Source organism: Bidens hawaiensis, unplaced genomic scaffold (assembly GCF_021521415.1).
Source record: "Bidens hawaiensis isolate Kalapana, Puna unplaced genomic scaffold, B.hawaiensis_p1.1 tig00048205_1, whole genome shotgun sequence".
Taxonomy (NCBI): Eukaryota; Viridiplantae; Streptophyta; class Magnoliopsida; order Asterales; family Asteraceae; genus Bidens; species Bidens hawaiensis.
Window position 1 is genome coordinate 27,117 of NW_027498629.1, and position 23,731 is coordinate 50,847.

Here is a 23,731-nt window from a genome sequence, read left to right on the forward strand (position 1 = left end):
TTGTTTTCTAGAAAAGGGATAAGGGCATTTTTGGGTCATGCCGATTTTTACCGATGGTTCATTAAGAATTTTAGTGTTATATCTAAACCATTGTGTAATTTGTTGTTAAAAGATGTGCCATTTGTTTTTAACGAAGAGTGTCTTAATGCTTTTAATGTATTAAAAAACAAATTGGTTAAAGCCCCAATCTTGTTGTCACCTGATTGGTCACTTCCATTTGAAATTATGTGTGCCGTAAGTGATTATGCGGTCGGGGCTGTGTTGGGTAAACGGGTGGATAAGAATCCCGTTTCCATATACTACGCGAGCAAAACCCTTTCCGATGCTCAAATTAATTACACCACTACGGAAAAGGAGTTGCTTGCGATAGTATATGCACTTGATAAGTTTCGATCTTACATTTGGGGGAGCAAGGTTATTGTATTTTTAGATCACAACGTAGTCAAGTACTAGATGGAGAAGAAGGACGCGAAGCCGCGCTTGATCAGGTGGATTTTACTGCTCCAGGAGTTTGATTTAGATATCCGTGACAAGAAAGGAAGCGAGAACGTGGTAGCGGATCATTTATCGAGACTTGAAGGACAAGAAGAGGAGGAGAAAGACGAGAGGGCCATCAATGAGTTTTTCCCGGATGAGAAATTGTTTTCTGTTTCAATGGTGCCATAGTATGCTGATATTATTAATTTTCTTGTTGCAGAGACCATTCCAGAGTTTTGGCCGAAGAAGAAGAAGCAGCATTTCCTCTCACATGTGAAGTACAACGTATGGGAAGATCCGGACTTGTTCAAAGTTGGTGCGGACGAAATGATGAGACATTGCATACCAGAAGAAGAGATTAGGAGTGTTTTGCGTCATGCACATTCATCAGCTTGTGGAGGCCATTTCAGCGGCCAGAAGACAGGACATCGCGTGCTTGCATGTGGATTTTATTGGCCTACCATCTTTAAAGATGCGGCAGCTTTTGTGAAGAATTGTGTTAGATGGCAGATGATGGGGGTATTTCAAAGAGGGACGAGATGCCCATGCAACCAATCCTCATTGTCGACATCTTTGATGTTTGGGGGATTGATTTCATGGGCCCGTTCCCTAATTCATTTGGTAATTATGTGTCTAAATGGGTAGAAGCAATCGCCACCAAAACGAATAACCATACCGTTGTTTGTAAGTTTGTCCAGTCTAATAATTTTTCACGTTTTGGTGTCCCCCGCATTATCATTAGTGATGGGGGTTCATATCTTAAAATTTTCAATTTTGGCAAACTCTTAAACGGTATGGCGTAAACCACTGTATTGCCACTCCATATCACCCTCAAACGAGTGGGCAAGTGGAGGTTTCCAATAAGCAAATCAAAGATATTTTACAAAAGATGGTAAGGCCCGATCGGAAGGATTGGTCAAATAAACTAAATGATGCTTTATGGGCTTACTGTACTGCTTATAAAACACCAATTGGAACCACTCCTTATCGGTTGGTTTACGAAAAAGGGTGTCATTTACCTGTTGAGCTAGCCCATTGTGCTCTATGGGCAGTTAAGAATATTAACCTAGATTATGAGTGTGCATGTAAACAAAGGAAGTTGAACATATGTGAGTTAGAAGAGTTGAGAGATGAAGCTTATGAATGTGCATCCGCATATAAAGATAAGATAAAAAGAGTTCACGATGCTAAGCTTAGAAGAAGGACGTTCGTGGAGGGGCAATGAGTATGGTTGTACAATTCGAGATTGAAACCTTTCCCAGGAAAATTGAAGAGCAAGTGGACGGGACCATATCAAGTCAAGAGGGTTGGAAAGTTTGGAGAGGTTGAGGTCGAAGATTTTGATGATCATCTGAGGCAAGTGGTGAATGGCCATCTTTTGAAGCCCTATTTGGAGGATGCGGATTTGAACAAGGAGATAAATGAGTCGGAGGTTTGCTTTTTGGCGGACGAGCTGACTTATTCAGTTGATTGAGGAACCAAGGAATGTCGAGCTGTAGACATTCAATTCAGCGCTAACCGGGAGGCAACCCGGCATTTGTAAGTTGTATTATTTATGTATGGAGTCTAGTTAGCTAAGTGTTTTCCTCAAATCGTGTAGTGTAGAGCACGGATCAAGTATGGGGAAGCGACACGATGATCAGCATTGGAGAGGAATTGGTAAGCACATGCGTCGCTAGAGGGAGCCCCAGGTACGTAGGTGATTGGTATTTGGTGACCAAAGTTGATGGCGGGGGAAAGCAGCTCAAAAGACACTTAAAAGATTGACATTTAAAACGTGAAAAACCGTAAAAATTTTTTGTAAAAATGCAACTTCCTGCGGGGCGAAGTTGCTAGGCATGCATCTTCGCTCGTCGCGAAGATGCCGGAAGTCAAATGGTCAGTCAATAGTCAACGGTCAAAATTCAAAAGGTCAACTGCGTCTTCGCGTGGCGTAAAGATGCAAGACAGGCATCTTCGCGTTACGCGAACATGTTCAAATCTGACGAAAAAAATAATATAAAATCGGATTTCCTATCACTTTCACCACACATCTCCTATCTCTAACCCTATCCACACGTACAATTTCGGCCGCCACCACCCCTGTCCCCACCGTCGCCGGTCGCCACCATCACCACTGTCACTATTATCGTATATTTTCATCATCTACACTTAACCCGATTGAAAGGTTTGTCGCTCGTTTCAATTGAAATTGGTTTATCTATGTTTTGAATCGGGTATCACATATTGTTTAGGGTATGGAATGCATGTTAGTGGGTATATATTTGGTCGGGATTGACGGATTTTGTTGATTTAGTGGGTATTTGATGTCGGTTTTACCGGGTTGAGTTTATCGGATTATGTGAGGTTTGGCCGGAATTTTGTAATCTTATTTATGTTTTTGAGATTGTTAGGGGATGTGTTTTTGAAATTTGGTCACTAGAATATTTTCCGGCGAGATGTCGGGTCGAAGTGTTTGAAAAAGTTAACAAAAGTTTTTGGAATAGTTCGTGTTTGGGCCCGGTTTTTGATATATATGGGTGATATTGTTTGTTTTTGGGTAATCAGAATTTTTCCGGCAAGGTGTTACTGAAAAATATTTTTTTAAGAAAGTTAACAAGTATATGTCGGTTTGTGAAAACGAATGAGTTAAAGGTGTTTGTTGGTTTGTTGGGTTGATGATTATTAAAGTGTAGGGTATGATTGTTCTTTGAAAGTGACACGTTTTGTCTTTGCACGTACGGTTTTAGGAGTTGTGTTTATTTTGAGTCTTTTAAGTTTGGTTCTTTATAATAAAAAATTGAAAAATTTTAAAATATTTTTTCTTATAATTGTAGATTATTTTTAGTTATAAGTTTTATCTATTGGGGACAATCGCGACCAAAATGCTATACGGTTGTCGCCCGTAGTTGTTTCGACATGTTCTTATCTTGGCATATTTATTTGCAGATGTCGAGGAAGAGGTCAAAGCAACAGCAGACTTTTGATTATGCATCTTAGCGGTACATGCGAGCACCGATTCGATATGCAGTTAACGAGATTGAGGTTTTCGGGGCAGCAGTTGAGGATATCACAGAGGGAGACGAGGAGGATCACATCATATTACGATTTCTCCCCGGCACTCTAGAATATGAGGTATTTGAGCAGATTCGAGATATGCAGTTATTGAGGTACCGTACGTTTGATTGGGAGGTGTTGGAATCAATTGGGCAAGATAGGAAAGTTAATGAGTACCTACCGGGATGTTGGGCCGATATATTGAGATTTGATGACAAGCAGTATGTGGAGTTGGTCTATGAGTTTTACTCTACTTTTCAACATAATCCAGGTGATTTTGATAAGCCACATGCAGTAAGCTTTTCGTTGGGGAGAGAATTGTTCCAGTTCACGGTGCCCCTTTTTGCTATGATAGCGGGATTGTATGGGGAGCATGAGGTTGATGGTCCCGAGTTTCAGGAGAGTATTCGGGGGTTTACCGGGTTCTACTGTGTCTTGCCCGTTTTGGATTTCGACTATTGAGTTGGCTGAGTTATGGAGTACTATTGCAGTTGGCGCGCATTCGAGTAATGTTGTCTCATCAGCCATTCGGGATCCACTTCACATGTATATGCATAAGGTGATAGCTTCCACTTTCGTGGGCCGATAGTCGGGATGCGATAAGTGTAATAATATAGATTTGATGTGTTTGATGGCCACGGTGGGTGATAAGAATATTAATAGGGCCACGTTGTTGTTGAGTTCGTTGGCTAGAGGAGGTCGTAGAGTGGGTTCGACCGCGACTCGGTTGGCATTGGGTCCTATGATCACGAGGATTGCTACTTCATTGGGGGGGTTTTTGGACGTTATCCGATGAGTATTTTGAGGAGGGGCCAGATACTGATGTGGTTACACTTGATAATGCCCAAAAGGCAGGCATAGTTACTTATGGAGATCCACCGCAGATGGCGGATGTGAGAGCAGCAGATAGTTCTAGCCAGCGTATGGAGAGACCACCTGCTCAGCCATGTCAGAGGTGACAGCCTAGCCCACCACCGGTGCAGCACCAATAGCCCATGACGTTAGACTATATGTTTGAGCAGCAGTTACAGATGAGAGAGGAGTTGCATGGGTATCGGAATGAGTTTCATGAGTACCAGGATGACTTACGTGGATATTTCAGGACTATGTTCAACCATTGGAACATCCCACTACCAGGTTCTTTGCAGCAGCCACCGCCAGCTACTGGTGGCTTTGGTGATATGGGTGGTACTGGATATGGTTATGGTGGAGGATCTGGTAGGTATGGAAATGTGTCAGCTGCTGGGTATAGTGGTTATGGACAGTATGGCATGAGTGGTTTTTATGATGCAGGTGTTGGAGGTTCTAGAGCTGGTGGTGCTGGAGATGATGATGACCAGGAGGATTCTGATGAGCAGTAGGTGTTGATGGAGTAGCTGTCCTGACTGATATTTTGGGTCCTATTTTCTTGTTTATTTTATTATGTTTTTATTTGCTTATTGGGTTGTACTACGATAATTATTATTTTGCTTATGGGTATTATGGACGGTTTGGTTTGGACACTTAAAGGGATTTATTCTTATGGGTGGTTGCTTGTGTATATTTTGTTGTAGTTGAACTTTGTGGGTGTAGTTCGCTATAACCCTCACGAGACCATACTCGTCCACCGGGCTACCGAGGGGTTTATAGGGCTTGTTGCATACGCTAAATGCAATCGTGATTCCTACGAAAGTGAGTTAGGTCTTTTAACATTTTTACTCGTTTAACAAATTAGGTTTTGCAAATGGTTTAAAAGACCTATATTTTTAATCTTGGTTGGTAACTTAAAATTAATGGTTTTGCAAATGGTTTAAAAGACCTATATTTTTAACATTTGTGAGAAGCGTGCTTCTACATGTTTGATAGTTTGCAGATTTTATTTTAAAGAGTTAAAGAGGTAAGTTCACCGAGAGCATCACCGAGGGCACGAGAATTGCACATGAGAGTTATATTTTCTATCAGGTGATTTCGTTTTCATAAGCTTATTTGTTTTATTAGTTTTTGTGTTAAAAGTGTAATTATATAAATGTATAATAAATAACCACCATCACATTAGGCTCGGTTTTTAAAATTGTCAAAGTGAATTTTAACCCCGTCCCTATTTTTATTAGTTACATTTTAAACATTGAAGACAACGTTTGCCTCAAGTGTGGGGATGGGGGAGAAATTGAAAATTTTAAAAGTTTTAATGTTCCTTGAATTAAGATTTTTGCAAAGAATGGAAAATGATAGAAAAATTGGGGATTATTTTTCAAAATTATTATATAATATGAGATAATAAAAGCGGGAACACACTTAATTTGGGATGTGTCGGTAGGCTCAGCCTTGAGAATGAAAGGATAATTTGGTTGTTGACTTAATTGAACTTTAAAATGCTTGATTTTTAGTGGGAAACACCTTCAGGGTTTTGTTTGTTTAGCTAAGCCTGTGTAAGGACTGGAATGAAAGATTAGGCCATACTCAAGCCTTTTATTAGATTTGATCACCAAAAAATAAATTTTAAAATATGAATACTTATTATACAATGCTTGGATAGGCTTAACGTTATGGTATGCTATATGGCTTGTGATATAAACATAAATAAAAATACTGCTAGTTTAAGTGGTTAACACTTCATAGGCGTATGGTTTTATGGCCTTAAATCCTGTATTGATGGGATGCTCCGGGGTTCGGAGACCATGGGTCTGTATGCCGTTTACCATCTGGGTATGCGTAAATCCTAAGTGGATTTATGTATATTAAATAAGCTTAAAAAGAGCAAACCCGCAGTTTATCTGCCAATTCATAAGTCATTAAACATGATCACAAAAAGTGCTTTAAAAGTACAAATTGACTAGTGACTTAATCATGCACGCTGTTAGTCATATGGGGTCCCCGTGCTCGCGTCTCATTACCATTAAGAAATGGACGACCACACGGGACACGTCATATGTAAGCCCTATAGATGAATTTGTGCCTACTCACCTATGGTGATGGACTTTGGGGTATTGCTTGATAACGGGGGTATGTCATGTAGTGGGGACTATTTGGTAGTTAGTTACTTAATTTAGGTTTTGGTCATTCTGGTAGACTTTGATGCTTAAGTTTAGGTTTTGGTTTCGATAAAATATCCAACATTGTCTTAGCTGTTACATATGGGCTTAAAAATTGTACACATGTGCAAAATTTTGATCATCTAATTTTAAGGTTTAAGTCAAGTTGGGGTGGTCTGGTTCGGTAAAACTAAAATGAAGCATGGTAAGGAGGCTTCAGGGCTTTGGGTGTGGGTTCCATTTTTAATCATATGAACTAATAAAATTGTCGCACCTTATTTTTCCCGGTAAGTATTGAGTCATGGGTTAAGTGGACAACAATATCTGCAATCGCGATTTTTGTGTTCTTTGTGCTTAATTAAGATAATCTAAGAAGTATTTTGTAAGAATGATCTCTGATTCCATTGCAAAATCTTTTCAGGACTAAAATGGATATGTGTGGGGATGTGATGATTGGGTAAAAGTTTGTTAATTTTATATATTAATTAGTTAAGTTTAGTTAAATAAATGAATGAACATTGGTACTTCAAGAGTTGTTATGTGTTTTCAGGGATTTCGAAGTTATGGAGCTTATCGAGGATATTTACAAGCTTGGAATGAAGATCTAGAAGTGAGAGATTGGAAGTGCACGCATCATGAGGCATTAAAGAGAATAAAATAATTTTTCTGGTAAACTTGCATCTTTGCGCGGCACGAAGATGCAGGAGGAACAACTTCGCGATACGTGAAGTTGCATAAATCAGGCCCGACTATTTTTCTCTTCGCGAGACGCGAAAGAGAAAGCCAAATCATCTTCGCACGTCGCGAAGATGCTTTAGTCGGCCAAAGTTAGGGTTTTTCACTATATAAACGATTTTTCGACCCTATTGGAGATATCACGACTTCCAGAGGCAGAGGAGGTGTTCTAAGATGACTTTCAGCCATCTCAAAGCTTCTGGTTCCATTATTGATCATATGTTCATCAAGATAAGTGTTTTAAACGTTATGTCGATGCTCGGCTAAGTTCATGTGTTCGTTCTAAGCTAGGGTTTTGTGTAATTCCTCTTAAGACCAGATTTGTTATGCTTAATGTTATGAACTTGATATGAGTTGTTGCTTATATCTTGTTTAATTGATTGCTTGGTTGTTTAAACAATTTATATTTGTGATTATTGATTAGTGCATCACTTGTTTGGTTTATTCATCAACACTTAGGGTTAGCTCTTGTGTCGTTGACTTGGTAATCATCAACTATTTTTCCCTAATTATTTTTCATAAAACATAAATTGGTAATTGTGTAGATCGAGTTCAACTATGCAACAATTCGGTTACGGTATCGTTTGTTATCACAATTAAACTACTAGGTCTTGTAATTTGTAACGCCCGTTAATTTCCGTTAAAAAAGATTTATGCCTTGTAGAGTTTGTATATTAACCGGAGCCCGGCCTGGAATCTTAAGGGACCTCCTGGTCAGTCTTGAAAGTTATATTAGATAGTTTAGTCCTAAGATTTATTATTTTCTTGTATGAGGGTTGGTTTTATAAAACTCTCAAACAAAAATAAACCTAGCCGTTCCTCTCTCTCTCTCTCTATCTTGCGATCGGCGACCAACATCAGCCATTCCACCACCGATTCTCCATCATTCCGGCCATTCCAAGGCACCATTCTCTAATTCAAGGTTAGTATTGTTTGATTGAATGTCGTTTTCACCATTAAACCTTTTATTGAATGTTAGGGTGTGTGTTTTGATTATAACAATTTCTGACAGATTCGGACTCGTTTATTATTCGGTCTGTAACTCGATGAAAATTTATTTTTTTTATCGATTCTTATTTCTATGATATTCTACTTTGAGTCTAGTTTCCAGAAAGGTATAATACGTAATTTTTGGACGAGATTTGAATGGTTTTTATGATTTTATAAGATCGAGTGTCAAAGCTGATTCAGGATAACGGATTCCGGTTTGTGTTCCCAACATCATAACTCTTTTTCGAAAAGCCTAAATTGGTTGGTTCTACTTCTGGAACTTAATATTTTGAGTTAGGAATCATACCCAATTGGAATTGTTTAATTTGGTTGGGTAATGATTTTTATAAAAATAAAACCATTTTTTTGCGCACTGAAATAGCTGCACATACCTTTCTGTGTTGGAGGAATATTTATCATTTTTTTGTCCAATAGAAAAATATAATAAACTATTTTTATAAACCTAAGACATTTATTAAAGTCTGGTAAAAATTTAATAATTTATTTCAAAGGTTATCCTATGTAATTAAATGCATCTACGCATGCTAAAATCTGCATGTTTTACTTGTTATTGATCGATAAGTTCGTTTTAGGCTTAACAGGTCGATGTTCGATTGTGTTCTTTTCGGGGCTGTTTGAAGTGTGGTTTTGCTCCACAATCTTCCTAGGTATGTCCCATATAACATACCTTAAAATCATGTCCTTTGGTGTTCGTTTGATTGGTCAACTAGTTGTAGATTGAAAACTAGTTTTCGGTTGTCTAGAATGGTGATTTGTTGCGTTTAATGCGAGGGATGAGGTAAGTGATGACCAATTCAGTTCGGATAGCTTCGGTTTAATGTACGGGCTGTTGGAAAATGATTTTTATAAGTGTTGGGGCTGAATTGGTTGTCGGTTACTCAAACGGGTCGGCACAACGCGCATTCACGTTTATTGAATAGTTGGTGCGTTGTACTTGCGAGTTACCGACCCATTTGACTCGTGTAGCGTCGTGTGGACTTGTTGGCTGTGAATTTAAAATATTGGGTCCACACGGGGCTGAGTTGGATGTTAATTGCCTAAACAACTCTTAAACGAGCATGTTTGTATCACCTAGTGCTTCCGGGGGTAATTTGTGGATTCTTTATTCCCGAAAGTATCTATGGGTCGTGTCGGTAATTGTAGGGCCCCGGGGGGCTGTTATGATTGAGTTTAATGAGTTCGAGGCTTTAGGTAACTCGAACTTCGTTAGAACATCTCTTACGGTAAACGAGTCCTTTCAGTGTCGTTAGTAATGATTGTTCGTAATCCGACAGGCTTTTGAGTTGTGGGAGTACTTAAGGGTCCTCTAGCCCGTTGTGATTGTGTGCCTCGTGTCAGGTGAGTTCATGTGCCCTTTTTACTCTTTTCACGTTTTGGGCTAGCATACACACCATATTACAATTTTATCCGACTATACTCGTTTAAACTAATTGGATGGTTTTATATGGCCTTACTTGTGTTTATGGGTTCATGAAAATATGGGTGAATTATATTCCATGCCTTAGAATATTTGAGGCTCGTTTATGGTTATATATTTTATAAGGTTATAGACATTACTTATGGTCTAGACTTAAGGATATAGACTTACTCGTATTGAAGTATGTCATGAGATGATATTTATGAATGTGTATGCAGGTGTTACATTATGACCGTAGGCTTACTTTCATGATGATATATTTGGGATGATATATATATATATAAATATATATACATATATATACACGTGTTTATACATGAGTTATTTTATGGCTAATAATTGGCGATGTTAATTAGTCGTTATCGACTAAGGATGTTTGCGTATGCCTACTTTGTGTTTGCATGCGGATGGATGGTGATCTTGGCCGGGCCAAACTATACGACTCAGGTTCTTAAACCTATGACGGGCCCTGAAAAGCCCGTAAGGGGGGGAGGCTCGTGTGGCATGATCACCATCAGATGAGATTATACGTGTTTGGGTTGTACGTGTGCTCGACCATGATGTTAGTACTTGGATATTACGTGTTTGGGTTGTACATGTGCTCGACCCTGATGTTAATACTTGGATGATATCTATATGGATATAATTATATGGATGTTTATATATATATATAAGTATGACTACTTATTGTTGATGATGGCCTAACGGTTGTATCCCATTTTATTTTAAAACTCTTGGAATGATTTATTTAAGTGTCAATTATTAAAACTTGAACTCACTCCGCTCAAGCTGACTTTGTGTGTATGTTAGATTAACTTTCAGGTTAAGGATTGGAGGTTATCGCTTGGATGTGCTGGAGACTACTCGGAAGGTTGAAGGCATTTCTGGTCAAGGATTATAAATAAAACAGATATTTTATTTACATTTGATTTTGGACACTTGTACCCGTGTTTGAGATTTTTAATACATAAACTTTTTCCGCTGTTATTTACTCTGAACTTGTTTTAAATAAAACGAATCATTTGGTTTTAAATTTTTGTGAAATTGTGGATGTGATTACCAACTGTAGGATTCCCAGGTAATTTGGGGTCTTACATAATTACTGCGCAATCAAGACAAGTGAATCTGGGATTAAGTTAAAAGAACACATTACCCGAACCTAGAATGAATGCTTTTTATTAATATTGTTTACAAAGTATTTTTAAGTAATCATTTAGTTTTAATTAAATCTTTTTCTAAAAACCACTTGACATCGTCTGTCCGCCTTAGTTTAATAATTAATATTAGTAATATTAAATTAGCACTTCCCTTGAGTTCATATGGAGACGACCTTACTTACCCGTACTAGTTTATAGGTATTTAAGTCTTTAATTAATTGTTTTTTAGTAGACCGCGACAGCCTACGTCAGGTTCTATATGTCTTCATCTCTTATTTCAAAAGACCTTTGGCCTCACAATATTTTTGTGTCTGTGAATAAGAGGAATTCTTGGCAGTCACCTCTGCACCCCCACTTTTTCATGACAGATCTCGAGCAAACCGAAGAAGAAGATCGAGGTGTGGGTTTGTTCATCTTGAAGAACGGAGAACATCAATCTAAGCCCATCAGGGGCTAGATTGGTGGTTATCCAGTCTCGATTGAGATATCAAGCTAGCCTACCAGGGTTAGTTTGGTGTTTCTTCAAGTAAATATATCGCCATTGAGTTGATAAACTAGCAAAGAACAAAATATTGACAGGCCAAGAAGCGTATGAATGATAGTGGGTTCAACAAAAAGACTTAACATCTTATCATAGTAAAAAAAAAACATAACTATGATGTGCCTTAAGAAACTAGACGAGGTTTGTAGAGCTTGAGATTATGAATGATCAAATGGGCACTGGTACCGAACCGGTACCGGTACTGAATCGGAATAGAGTGAAATTATTTACGGAATAACTTGGCGATTTTATTGAAAAATATCAAAACAAAAACATATTATTGGTTTCAAATGGAGTGTGATAATCATGATTATCCAATTCCCGCCCACAGTCATTTTTACTTCTTTATTAAATATATATATATATATATATATATATATATATATATATATATATATATATATATATATATATATATATATATATATATCGGGAGAGGATCAAGAGAGAATTCCTTCTTAAAGAGAGAACTAAAGAAAACTAATAAAGAAATATTTTTAATTTAATTAAAATATATTTTTAAATTACCGTTTTTGCCATTATTCTTATATTTTGTTACCATTTACTCGAAAAATATTAAAAAAATAAAAAAAAACTCGTTGTAGTGCACATATGCAATACATCGATTTTTTTTTATTGCATATGTGCACTAGTGTGTATTTTGATATGTTCAATAATGTTGAATAGCATATTTGCAATTTTTGTATTGTATTAGTGCAATAGTGTTATATTTTATACAAAAATACCAAAAAAAAAATATAGTGCATATGTGCATTAGTGTTGTATTACGTATATGTGATAGTTTGTTTTGAGTACAATTATTAGTGTTTGTATTTGCATATATTCAATAGTGTGTATTGTGATAGAGCATAATCGGGATCTAGATCTTGTGATTACAACGATGATCTCGTCAATTACGAATACGATTAGGCTATGGTTACGTTAGTAGATGTAGTGTGTGTATTGAGATAGCAATTGGACAGAGTAACGAGAGGTATGATGGAAAATAATCAGAATTGTTACATTAGAATAACTAACAAGGGTATATATATAGGAGATGACCTCATTCGTTAAGTTAGACTTAACGAATGAGTGATTCGTTACACTTACTTAACAAATAAACAACCTTATTCGTTAATACTTTAATGATAGCGAATAGCCCACATTCATTATGTTCCATTCGTTCTTGGTTAACGAATGTGACTTACATTAAGACGAATGTGACACGTTCGTTACGGAGTAACGAATGTGCCTTACATTTAGGCATATTTACATTAATAACCCTATACTATTAAACTATTACATTATCAATCAATAAAGACCGAGACGGACAAAGCATGGATCAACAAACTCCCCCTCGTCTCGAGCTCTTTATCTTTCATCTCTGGAACATCTTGGTATTCCAATCAACACAATTGTGAATCTTGTATGCGTAACAGACTCTAACAACCTTCTGAAACTGCATAGCAAGCTTGTAGTCGCACACGTTAGCAAACCTGACCTGACTTGTAAATAAAGCATCGTTGTCGGCCTCAGATAAGTTAACCAGCCACATCGGATCAATCACACGTATTGTCTTCGTTTTTGAACCATGACCGAATACAATAACCGCTTCACCTTTATGATTGTCGTAGTACCAATAATTAAACGAGGTGAATAGACTCTGAGGAAAGATCTTCATTGGAACCCTCTTCATCGTCTTTGGCGGCTTTACTTGCAATATCGTCTTCCTCCAGCCTGTGCGTGTATCAATATCATCAATATACTTGTGAGTCGGCACCTGTGGCTTGAAGAGCTTGAAACCGAAACGGGTTTCAGGTAATAACTGCTTATAGAACCACCCAGCCCACTGAGCGTTCCCACGATTCACGAACGATCTGTTTGCTAGTGTTCTCACATCCCATCTAGGCATAGATAAGATATCGTGTGGGCGTTTGAAGTAATAAATACAATGCTCCCATTTCACGATGTATACTTTAAGCTCCGAATCAAATTGCCATGCAATCAAATCACCCTTGACGTCTTTTGCCGGCTTGTACTTTTTCATCTGGTATGCTGATGCTCGAGCCTTTTCCACTTTGACTTCCTCTTGTTCATGATAACGAAAGGTCTCGATCATCTTGTTCATCTTTGTTACATTATGTTCAAACATACCATACAAAGCACGTTTACGCTTTTTCTCAGTTTCCGAGAAGTGACTTGTTTCAGCAGCTTTCCATTTTTCTCTCTCTTCTTGTAATCAACATTAAACTGCATCAAAATGCTTAGTAGTGAAAAACAGAATACCTGAGTCGTTGTTGTTGTTGTTGTTGTTGTCGGTATAGAGCTCAGGGTACTCATCTGCAGTGACGTCTTCGACTTCTACCTCATCAAAATCAGTCACATTCCCATGTGGATTGCCTGTATTAGTACTTTCCTCTATTTCAATATCCACGTCCACACTCTTACCCAACACATCCACCTCATCTTCATTTAGATCCAGAAGCAAGGCAAATTGTTCTTTTGTTAAAGAATAATCAACAAATTCACCTTATTCGATCTCGTCCACGTTCACCATACTATACACTACTCCGTTCATCCCCACAAATAAAATCATATTTGCTGGAATGACATCAATCGGTTTTGCTCTTGTGTAATCCTTGTATGGCACAATCTACAACTGACTATTGCCAGACCCACCACCAGTACTCGAATCAGTCTTATTACCTGCCGACGGTGCAGAACTGCCGCCCGGTTGCTGATCTACACCACCACCTATTCCATCCTGATCATCTTCATCATTCTTTAATTTCTTCAACTCATCATCTTTACAAGTTAACTAAAGAATGATTTCATCCTGATTGTGTAATCTCTCCCCCTGAGCAGCAACAAGGGCTCTAAGTTCCCTGTTTTCACGTTGAGTGAACTGAATATGTCGCAACAAATTCCTTTGCGCTAGCTCATGGGCAACTCTATCAGCTTGCATTTGAGTCTGCTGAAGGTGCAACAGATTCATCATATAAAACCATTGAGTTTGAAGATTCAAACCAAAGAAATTAAGATGAACTGGTTGCAACGGACCCTGAGGGCGAGTAAATGTCATAAATGAATTCTCAGGTCTCGGAAACTGTGTAGGTGTAACAGGAGTCACTGCAGTAGTAGGCTCCGGTGTAGGCATACGAGCCAAAACAGTATGAAGAATGTCACCAAAAACAGGATCTGGTCATGCAGTAGTAATCAAGGTCATAGACGGAGGTACCGGAGACATTGGCATATGAACCGGAGTCGGTGACCTTGGAATCTATTGAGGCATAGGAGATGTGTGAATAAGATCTGAAACATATGCAGGAGGAGTCGAACGAACAAACGGTTGACTAGGAATCTCAATCCCTAAACCACGTCTAACCCGTTGCTTCTTTACTTTATCACTTTTCTCCACCATCGGTTATTTCCCTTTACGTTTACGTTTCTGATCATAACTTAACGCCGCTTGTGGTCCTGGACCACCATCACCACCATCGTTACTATTTCCACCATCACCACCTTCACGTTCTGAGTCAGAGTCATCATGAATCCAACAATCATTAGGTGGTGCAACATAATCAATATTCACCAGATGACCAATTAAACGTTTGAACTTTGGTCGATCTGCAAGACTCTGACCTCTGTACGATCTCAAATGTCTCATCGTTTCTTCGTTCATGTGCTCAAGCTTCATAACGTCATCTTGATCTTTATCCAAATCTGGCATCAAATCATTTATCATCATTTACAAAAATCTGGGATACATTAAAAACTTATGTCGGCTTGTAATGTTCTCTGTCAGATGATAATAAACCAATTCCGAGAAATTGAATGGTTTATTCAATACAAGAGCAACAAAAGTAGACTGCAGCATCACTCGGCATTCATCAAATCCGCCTTTACGTCCGCCTAGACAATGAATCAATACATGAAGCAAATACTTGTATTGTTCACACAAGTTTGCTTTGTTATACATTGACTTTCCCAGATCACCATTGTACTTTACCCTGTCAAATAATCCACGTATCAACCCTCTATCAAACTCGCACCGGTCGTCGATCGTATCACAAAATTCCAACGAATCTCGGATTACTCCAACATCAATCACAACTCGTTTATTCTGAATCACTGCCTCAATTTGATTTTCTGACTCGTTGAATCTAGCAGTATTCTAGAACTCTCTAATTATTTTCTGATAGACCACTGTACGAGTCGAGATAGCCTTGTAAATTCTCGAGCATGTCAGAAAACTGATCATACCACCAAATATAGGAGAATCTTCAAAGTTTGGCTCAAGATAGGCACAGATGTTGTGACTTTTGTTCCACGATAGCATTACAGATGCTTGTTCAGGTTCAGCTTGAGCAGGATACTGAACGTTTTCGTCAGCCATTTCTGTTAGAAAAAACATCACACATTAGAATAATATTTAAATATTAAATTCTAAATAACGAATAGCTATCTTATTCGTTAATTGATTTAAAAACGAATAAGACATTCGTCATACATTAAAAGGTTACATTCGTTACCCGTAACGAATCAACCTTATTCGTTACTATATGTTATACGAATCAGATAATAAATCTTTAACGAATCAACTTGATTCGTTATTATCATTCGTTATCATTGAAGCACTCATTCGTTAACAAATCATGTGAGCATTCGTTAACAATTTTAACAAATATAACTATCATTCGTAACGAATCTATCCTAACTATTACTTTGACAATCCAGAGTCCAATTGTTGACATACTTTAAGAAGTTAAACACGACGAACATCATCGTCTGAATCGTTAAAATCTTATGACATTTAACAATTAATCCTAACAACAAGTATCGATTAATCGATTTCATTCACAAATATCTAATATTTGCTCGAGAATCGACTCGATAAACAGATTTAATCACTGCTAACTGTTCGGTTGACATGCATATATCAACCAATCCCGTAAACCCTTAAACCACCGATGAAAATTCCTACAAATCATGTGTATAAGATCGCCTGTACCTGTAGAATTCAATGATGTTAATCAATAGGTCTAATAAGCAATCAATAGATTCTGGGAAAAATTGGCAAGAGGTTGTTTAGGTTGATGATGAAATAGGAAATGGCGAATAGAAGGTCATTCGTCTGACATTGGGATTATAAACCCAATAATTTCACGCAACCCGAGGTCATTCGCTCAAATTCTGAACTAACGAATGGCCTTATTCGTTAAATTATGATCCTGATTCGTCAAGACTTTAAATGAATAGGACTCTCATTCGTTAAAACTTTAATGAATCTTACATTAATTCCTCTTACTCGTTAACTTCTTAACGAATAAAGGAGGTTATTCGTTAACAACTTAACGAATGACACATTACATCACTTCATTACCATTTGTTATGCACAACGGAAGCGAATGATGATATAACGAATAAGAAACTTATTCATTAACTAATCACCAGTTTTCCTTAGCGAATGAGACATAATCTCATTAAGGATTTAAATTAATTATTAAAACCAATTAGGGTTTTAATCAATGATTTAAATATTCAATTAAATCTAATTTAGGGTTTAATTGCATACATTAAAAATACCTGATCAACCAAGAATCGTTAATGTTTAACTTAAAACGGATTTTTATGTTAGATCACAACTGATATCAGTTGTAAATACATTAAGCACGATTAACTTAAAAATTTTGGGGATCCATTTTTTTTTTTAATTATTCACTAGCTTGGTAAATCGAAACTAAAGCAGAATTGGAAGAAAAAAAAATCTTTTTGGATTTTCGAAAATTTTCAATTAACAACTAACTAAAAACAGTAAACAACAAAACTATTAAAGCAATACATATTTTTGTGAGTTGAGCAGGGAATCATATTGAAAAAAATATCACTAAGTAACACTTCAATTTCGATGATTATTATACACGTAACCCAACGATGATTGCAAATATAATTGTCCTCTTAAACTTTTCACAGACTTGTCGGAAACTTTACTATATGCTTTAATTTGGTTCAATTAGGCACGAAACCTTATGTGGACCCCATCAATCAGATATAACATTTTTATCTCTTATACAGTGAATTTCACATGTACGTTTTTCTTTGATTTTCTAAATTTTGATTAACTGTGACTCATGAAAAAATAATAAAAGGAAAATAAAGCAGGACGTCAAAATTTTCCCTTAAGATCGGTATTATTACACGCAGATAAGGTTCCATTTCAACAAAATAAAAAGATAAAAATAAGTTGAAGTTGTACAGGCCTTAACCCCCAGTTCGATACATGACTTTCACACATTTGTGCTTATAGTATACGTGGAGAAGGTCCAAGGCTTGTACGAAACACCAAGAAAATAAAGCAGAATACTCAAATATTAACCCTCATGTCGAATAATCTTATCGCGCAGGAGAGGATCCGATATTTGAATAAAAATAAAGAAAAAATAAAGTTGAATTTCTTTGCAAAATAAAATAAAAACAAAGCAGAATTTTCTTCAAAAATGAAAGCATGCACATACAGTAATCATTTTGACTTTTGACTTTTCTTAAATTAGATATAGTATCAATCTTTCAAGATGTAATTTCACTAGGTTCGGCATTCATTATCTGTCAAGCCTATCTTTGCATATCATATTGCTGGCCTTACGGTAATTTTTACTCTAGTTTATTCATGTACTAGATCAATCCCGTCAATGTACTATCATTTTCTCTTTTTGCTTCAAAACTCACTTTGAGGAGCATTTTTCAATGTTTTTGAAATTTTTCAATATTTGAATGTTTTTGGACTTTTATATTTTCTCCCCCTAAAAACGAAAAAAATTGAAATAAAAACAAAACAAAAAAAATGTTTTAACCAAGCTTTTGAATATCTTTTAAAGTTTTTAAACCATTTATACCCAGCAGATATTGAAAACGTGCTTTGTCAAACGCTTTGGTATAAAGGTCAGCCTTTTGAAAATCCGTGTTAATTTTATCAATTGATATTAATTTTTTTTCAAAACAATCACGTATGAAGTGATAACGGATTTCATTGTGTTTGGTTTTCTAATGGTGAATCGGATTTTTGGTGATTGAAATTGCAGCAGAATTATCAATATAAATGGGAGTAGTAAGAAACTTCAAACCGTAATCCCGCAAGTGTTGCTGGATCCAGAGAACCTGTGAGCAGCAACTCGAGGCCGACACATACTCCGTTTCAGCTGTTGAAGTTGAGACCGTTGTCTGCTTCTTACACTGCCAGGAAACAAGCCGGTTTCCTAAGAATTTACATCCCACTGTTGTAGACTTGAAGTTGATTTTGCATCCTCCGTAGTCCGAATCAGTAAAAGCGGTGAGATTGAACTTATCTTCTTTGGAGTACCATAACCCGATGTCTGGATTTCCCTTTAGATAATGTAAGATGCGCTTTACTGCCGCCAGTTGAGTCACTCGGGGACTCAATTGGTACCTAGCACACAAACCAACAGCAAACATAATATCAGGTCGCGATGCAGTCAAATACATGAGAAATCCAATCAAAGCTCGATACAGGGTTGGATCTACGGTATCCTCCAATTCATCCGGTGATAAATTGTGACCCACGGGAAGAGGTGTCGAAGGAATGGTGAACTTGCAATACTAAGAAAAAGTTCATCTCTCCCATCGAGCTCATCTCAAATTTGGTTTTCATCGTCTTTTCAAAATCTTTACACACGCTGTCGTTCGTCGAACCAAAAATTATGTCGTCCACATAGATTTGGACGAGGAGCAAATCATCACCCACATTCTTATAAAATAACGTACAATCCGCAGTCCCTCCCGTGAATCCACTTTCTAGTAGATGGTCAGCCAACGTTTTGTACCAAGCTCTCGGGGCCTGGTATAAACCATAAAGAGCTTTGTTTAATCAGTAAACACGTTCTGGAAAGTCTGGATCCTCGAAACCGGGAGGCTGCTTCACATACACTTCCTCATGAATAGCTCAGTTCAAGAACGCTGATTTCACGTCCAATTGATAAACCTTAAAGTTTTTATAGGCTGCATAGGCAAGAAAGATACGTATAGCTTCCAGCCGTGCAACCGGAGCATATACTTCAGTGTAATCTATGCCTTCTTGTTGATTGTAACAAAGAACAACCAATCCTGCTTTATTTCTCACGATTACCCCGCGGTCGTCCTTTTTGCACTTAAAAACCCATTTGGTCGGAATAGCCTTTTTCACACGGTCGAGTTTATCAATTAAGTCCCATACACCCAGTCATACAAACTGTTGTAGCTCCTCCTGCATAGCTTCAACCCAAGACGGTTCCTTGAGTGCCATTGCAACACTTGTCAGTTCTATTTGTGATAGGAAGCAGGTGTATTGTACAATACTGAGGATACCCGAAGAATGAAAATCCGCTTAAGCAAAAACTATCAAATCCTCAGTAGGAGATACGTTACTATCAACTTGATCGTCACATATATTAGCTAATTGGTGTCTTGTACGAACCCCATCGTTCACATCACCAAATATCTGTTCCTGCGGATGAGTAGAATGAATCCTTAAGGAAGGATTGGCAGGGATAGATACGTTATCACTCAAATTGGTGATATTTTCCTCCGCTATGTCTAAAGAGACAGTCGGTGATTCATCAACAATTAGAATTGGCTCGTTAGTTTCTGGAGCTTCATCCAAAAGAACTGACGATGAATCCACAAAATCAACATCATCAGAAGATTGAGAAACTTCGTTCGACGTTTCCGATACATATGGAGAGTCATTCACATCAACTGAAGAAGACCTTGGAATCGGAAGACATTGTTCTTCCAAAAAATATCTAATGAGATCTTCTTGTACTTCTTCAACCACTGACGTAAATGAATTAAATAAGCCATCGTAATCGAACATCCAGTCGGGACCTGTACCAGTTGGCGAAGTAGTATAACTTTGGCAATCAACGTGATACCATTCTTCCACACAACTCGAAGAGATATTGAAGATTCGTTTCTTAGGGGAATTATATCCCAAGAAATAACCCTCAAACGCCTTTTCATCAAACTTTCCAGCATCTCTCTTCAAAACAGTACACGAACACCCGAATGGTTCCAAATATTTTAAGTTCGGTTTAGGATTGTTCAGAAGCTCGTAACTTGTCTTCTTGAACTTCTTTAGTGTTAGTATGCGATTAAGAGTATAACATGTTGTGTTCACTGCTTTGTTCCAGAATTGAACAGGTAGCTTTGAATCAGCAAGCATTGTTCTGGCAGCTTCAATCAACGTACGATTCTTTCTTTCAGATACACCATTCTATTGAGGAACATAAGGCGCACTGAATTCCCGATGAATTCCTTTCTGAATGCAGAAGAAATCCAATACATTATTCTTAAATTCAGTTCCATTGTTACTACGAATTCGTCTCACTTTCAGTTTGTAAAGTGATTCGATCTTCGTAATCAGATTTCGAATTAAAATAGGAGTCTGATCTTTCGATCCCATAAATAACACCCATGAGTAACGTGAGAAATCATCATTCACCACCAAGCAGTACAAGTCTCCAGCAATACTAGCACGATTCACTGGACCGAAGAGATCCATATGAAGTCGTTCCAGTGGTGTAACAATCGTGTTGAATGACTTGCTTAGATGTAATTTCTTCTTTTGTTTCCTCTTCTTGCACGCTACGCAATGATCATTTATCTTGAAATTCTTAAGGGATACACCATCCACCAACTCATTCGAAATAAGAAAATTCATCTTGCGCATGTGAATGTGTCCCATGCGTTGATGCCAAAGGATAGATTCCTTTTCGGTAGCTTTAGACACGAAACATGTAACTGAGGGTGAAACATTTACATCGTAACTCATATCCAGTATATAAATATCATTTGATCGCAGTGATCTCATGACAACCATATCTTCAGGAATCTTGTATCCCAGTTGAAGGATAACACATTCCTTGTTTGTGAAAATGGTGGAAAACTTTTTATCACATATCTGAGAAACACTCAGCAAATTATGATCCACCTTCTCACAATAAATTACATTTTCAAACGTCACTTTCCCGTTTGAAACTTCTCCTTCTTTCGTAATCATTCCCTCGTTGTTACCAGCAAACGCAACATAACCCCCTTGAATATGTTTAACATTATTCAGAAGATCTAGGTTGCCAGTAATATGCCTAGAACATCCACCATCCAAAATCCATTTGTGAGTAGATCCGGACCTGGATGAACTATGCACAAACAAGTAAATGATTAGTTCAAAAAGGCAGCCCAAGCCTCAGTCTTGGGCTCTCCCTTTGATACTTTCAGAGAAAAGGATAACTTGACACTAGTATTCGGTACTTGAGAATAGGTGACCACTTTCTTGTTTTTCTTCTTTAAGTACCCATCACGTATAATTCCCGAATCAGTGTTTGAACAAATTGGTTGAGCACGGTCAACACACTTGTTTGTTACATTAACTGATTCAATCCTAACAACTTTTCTTGGATTGACATCCCAATACATTATATGACTCTCATCAACTTGGTTTTCTTTTGGTTTTACATTCAGTTCAGTATTACAATTTGATGACACTTTGATCTCATCAACCTTTGCTCTACATTTTTTAGAAACATGTCCAGGTTCACCACATTTAAAACATAAGCGTGAATCTAAAGACTTATGTAATGAACCACTTGGTTGACTTTCCTACATGGGTTGAACCTTAGTTTTGGATTCTTCAAAAGACACTTTCTTTGTACCAGCAGATTTATATCCCTTTTTATTTTGGAAAAATTCTAGGTTAGTAGAATTAGATGAATTCTCCATCCCAGATGATTTGACAAATCTTATAGGTTTAAATGTGGTCTTCTTTGCCTTTTCTTGAACATTTTTGAATTTAGATTTGTTAAATTGTTGTTCAAGTTTAGTGACTTCTGAAGTGTCATCCTGAAAAACACTACCAATTAATTCTGGATTAAGAAGATTCAGAGGAACTTCCTTATCCGAAAAAAACCTTTGAAAGACCTTTTAATTTAAATATCTTCCCACTTGAAGATTTTGGTTGAGGATTTATGAATCTCATCAACTCCTCCTCAGACACCGAAGGTTTGTATGATTGAGACTCATTAGATGATACCTTAGGAGTTTTAGAAGTTTCACCCAAAGATTTTGAACCATAAACAGCCTGTTCAAATTCTTCAGGTTCACATAAGATGTGATTGTCAGCAGGAATATTCTTGTTTTTAACAATCTCATCTTGTTCAATTAACTCCTCAACAGAACCATCTAATTCACTTTTGGTAAAAACGGAGTTACTTTTGATGTGAATCGGTTCTTGAGTTGATTTGTTTTGATCAACAATTTCAGATTCAACTGTAAGTATTTTAGGACATTGTTTAACATTTGGAATGCTACAGTAATCTCCTTTAAATGGAGGAGGAATCTCAACAAACCCTAAACCTGCTTTCCCATTTTTCTTATGGGAATTGTTTACTTCAATTATTTCATTTAACAAAAATGAGGAATCTCAAAATTTTCCAAGTTTATTTTTCAATTCCAGAATTTCATTTTCCAGTTTAGAAATGCAGGTTCGGAGTCTGAGAATTTCCTGAAAATGTTGTTCAACCACAATAATCTTACATTGAACCTCAGCTTTTAGATCATGATTGCTTTCAGGCAGATTTTGGATTTTTAATGTCGATTATTCCAGCAATTTAGATTTCTGTCGATAGCACTCATTGATCATAAAAAAGCTCTTTTCTGAGAGAGGTGTTCTGAGTTAAGGTTGTTTCAAGTTTGGATTTTTTTTCAGCACATTCAGTACACTCTAACACAACATTTGAAGATTCAATTACATTAACTTGAGATTCAAGACATACCTCATCGATCTTAGCCATGCAAGCATAAGATTCAATGTGATCAGGATTTGAAGTGTCAGATTTGTCTTGCACAGATGAGTTATCAGACGAATTCTGATAAGAATCAGTTTCAGAATCTGATGTATCGCTCTTTTCAGATACTTGATCACTACTTGCATCTTCAAATTGATCAACTGGTTCAAATACCGCAAGGTTGGCCTGATTTCCCAACAACCTTTGCGACCAATCAACCCCTTCGTTAGCAACAAGAGCTTGATTGTTGTTTGACTTATTCTTCTCTCCTTCAGAAGAACTTCTTTTGCTTTGTTCATTACCCGATGAATTCTTTCCTTGTGATCTCTCAGTATTGCGTGGACCGGAATATTCTTTTCTTGGCTTGTCACATTCTTTGGCAAAATGCCCAAAGTCTCCGCAGTTGTAGCATTTAACCTTCAATTTACCAAAACCAACTTATTTATTCAGAGTTGGAAGGTCTTTACCTGTTCTTTGCATGAACTTCCTGACCTTTCTCACAATCATAGCCA

At 37.2% G+C, this 23,731-nt stretch overlaps 1 protein-coding gene across 1 annotated transcript; it reads left to right on the plus strand.

Moving 5' to 3' along the window:
* The first annotated feature begins 453 nt into the window (after positions 1 to 453).
* Positions 454 to 3,456, plus strand: LOC143597390 (uncharacterized). Its single transcript, XM_077075901.1, has 3 exons — positions 454 to 657; positions 700 to 996; positions 3,406 to 3,456. The coding sequence occupies exons 1-3, from the start codon at positions 454 to 456 to the stop codon at positions 3,454 to 3,456; spliced, it is 552 nt and encodes a 183-aa protein (XP_076932016.1).
* Positions 3,457 to 23,731: the final 20,275 nt, after the last annotated feature.

What these genes read in the sequence shown, in the direction of transcription:
- LOC143597390 (XM_077075901.1), top strand. Translation starts at nt 454, where the DNA reads ATGGAGAAGAAGGACGCGAAGCCGCGCTTGATCAGGTGGATTTTACTG. An exon ending in AATTGTTTTCTGTTTCAATG is followed by an intron (nt 658 to 699) that starts GTGCCATAGTAT and finishes CTTGTTGCAGAG; the next exon opens with ACCATTCCAGAGTTTTGGCC. An exon ending in TTAGATGGCAGATGATGGGG is followed by an intron (nt 997 to 3,405) that starts GTATTTCAAAGA and finishes ATTTATTTGCAG; the next exon opens with ATGTCGAGGAAGAGGTCAAA.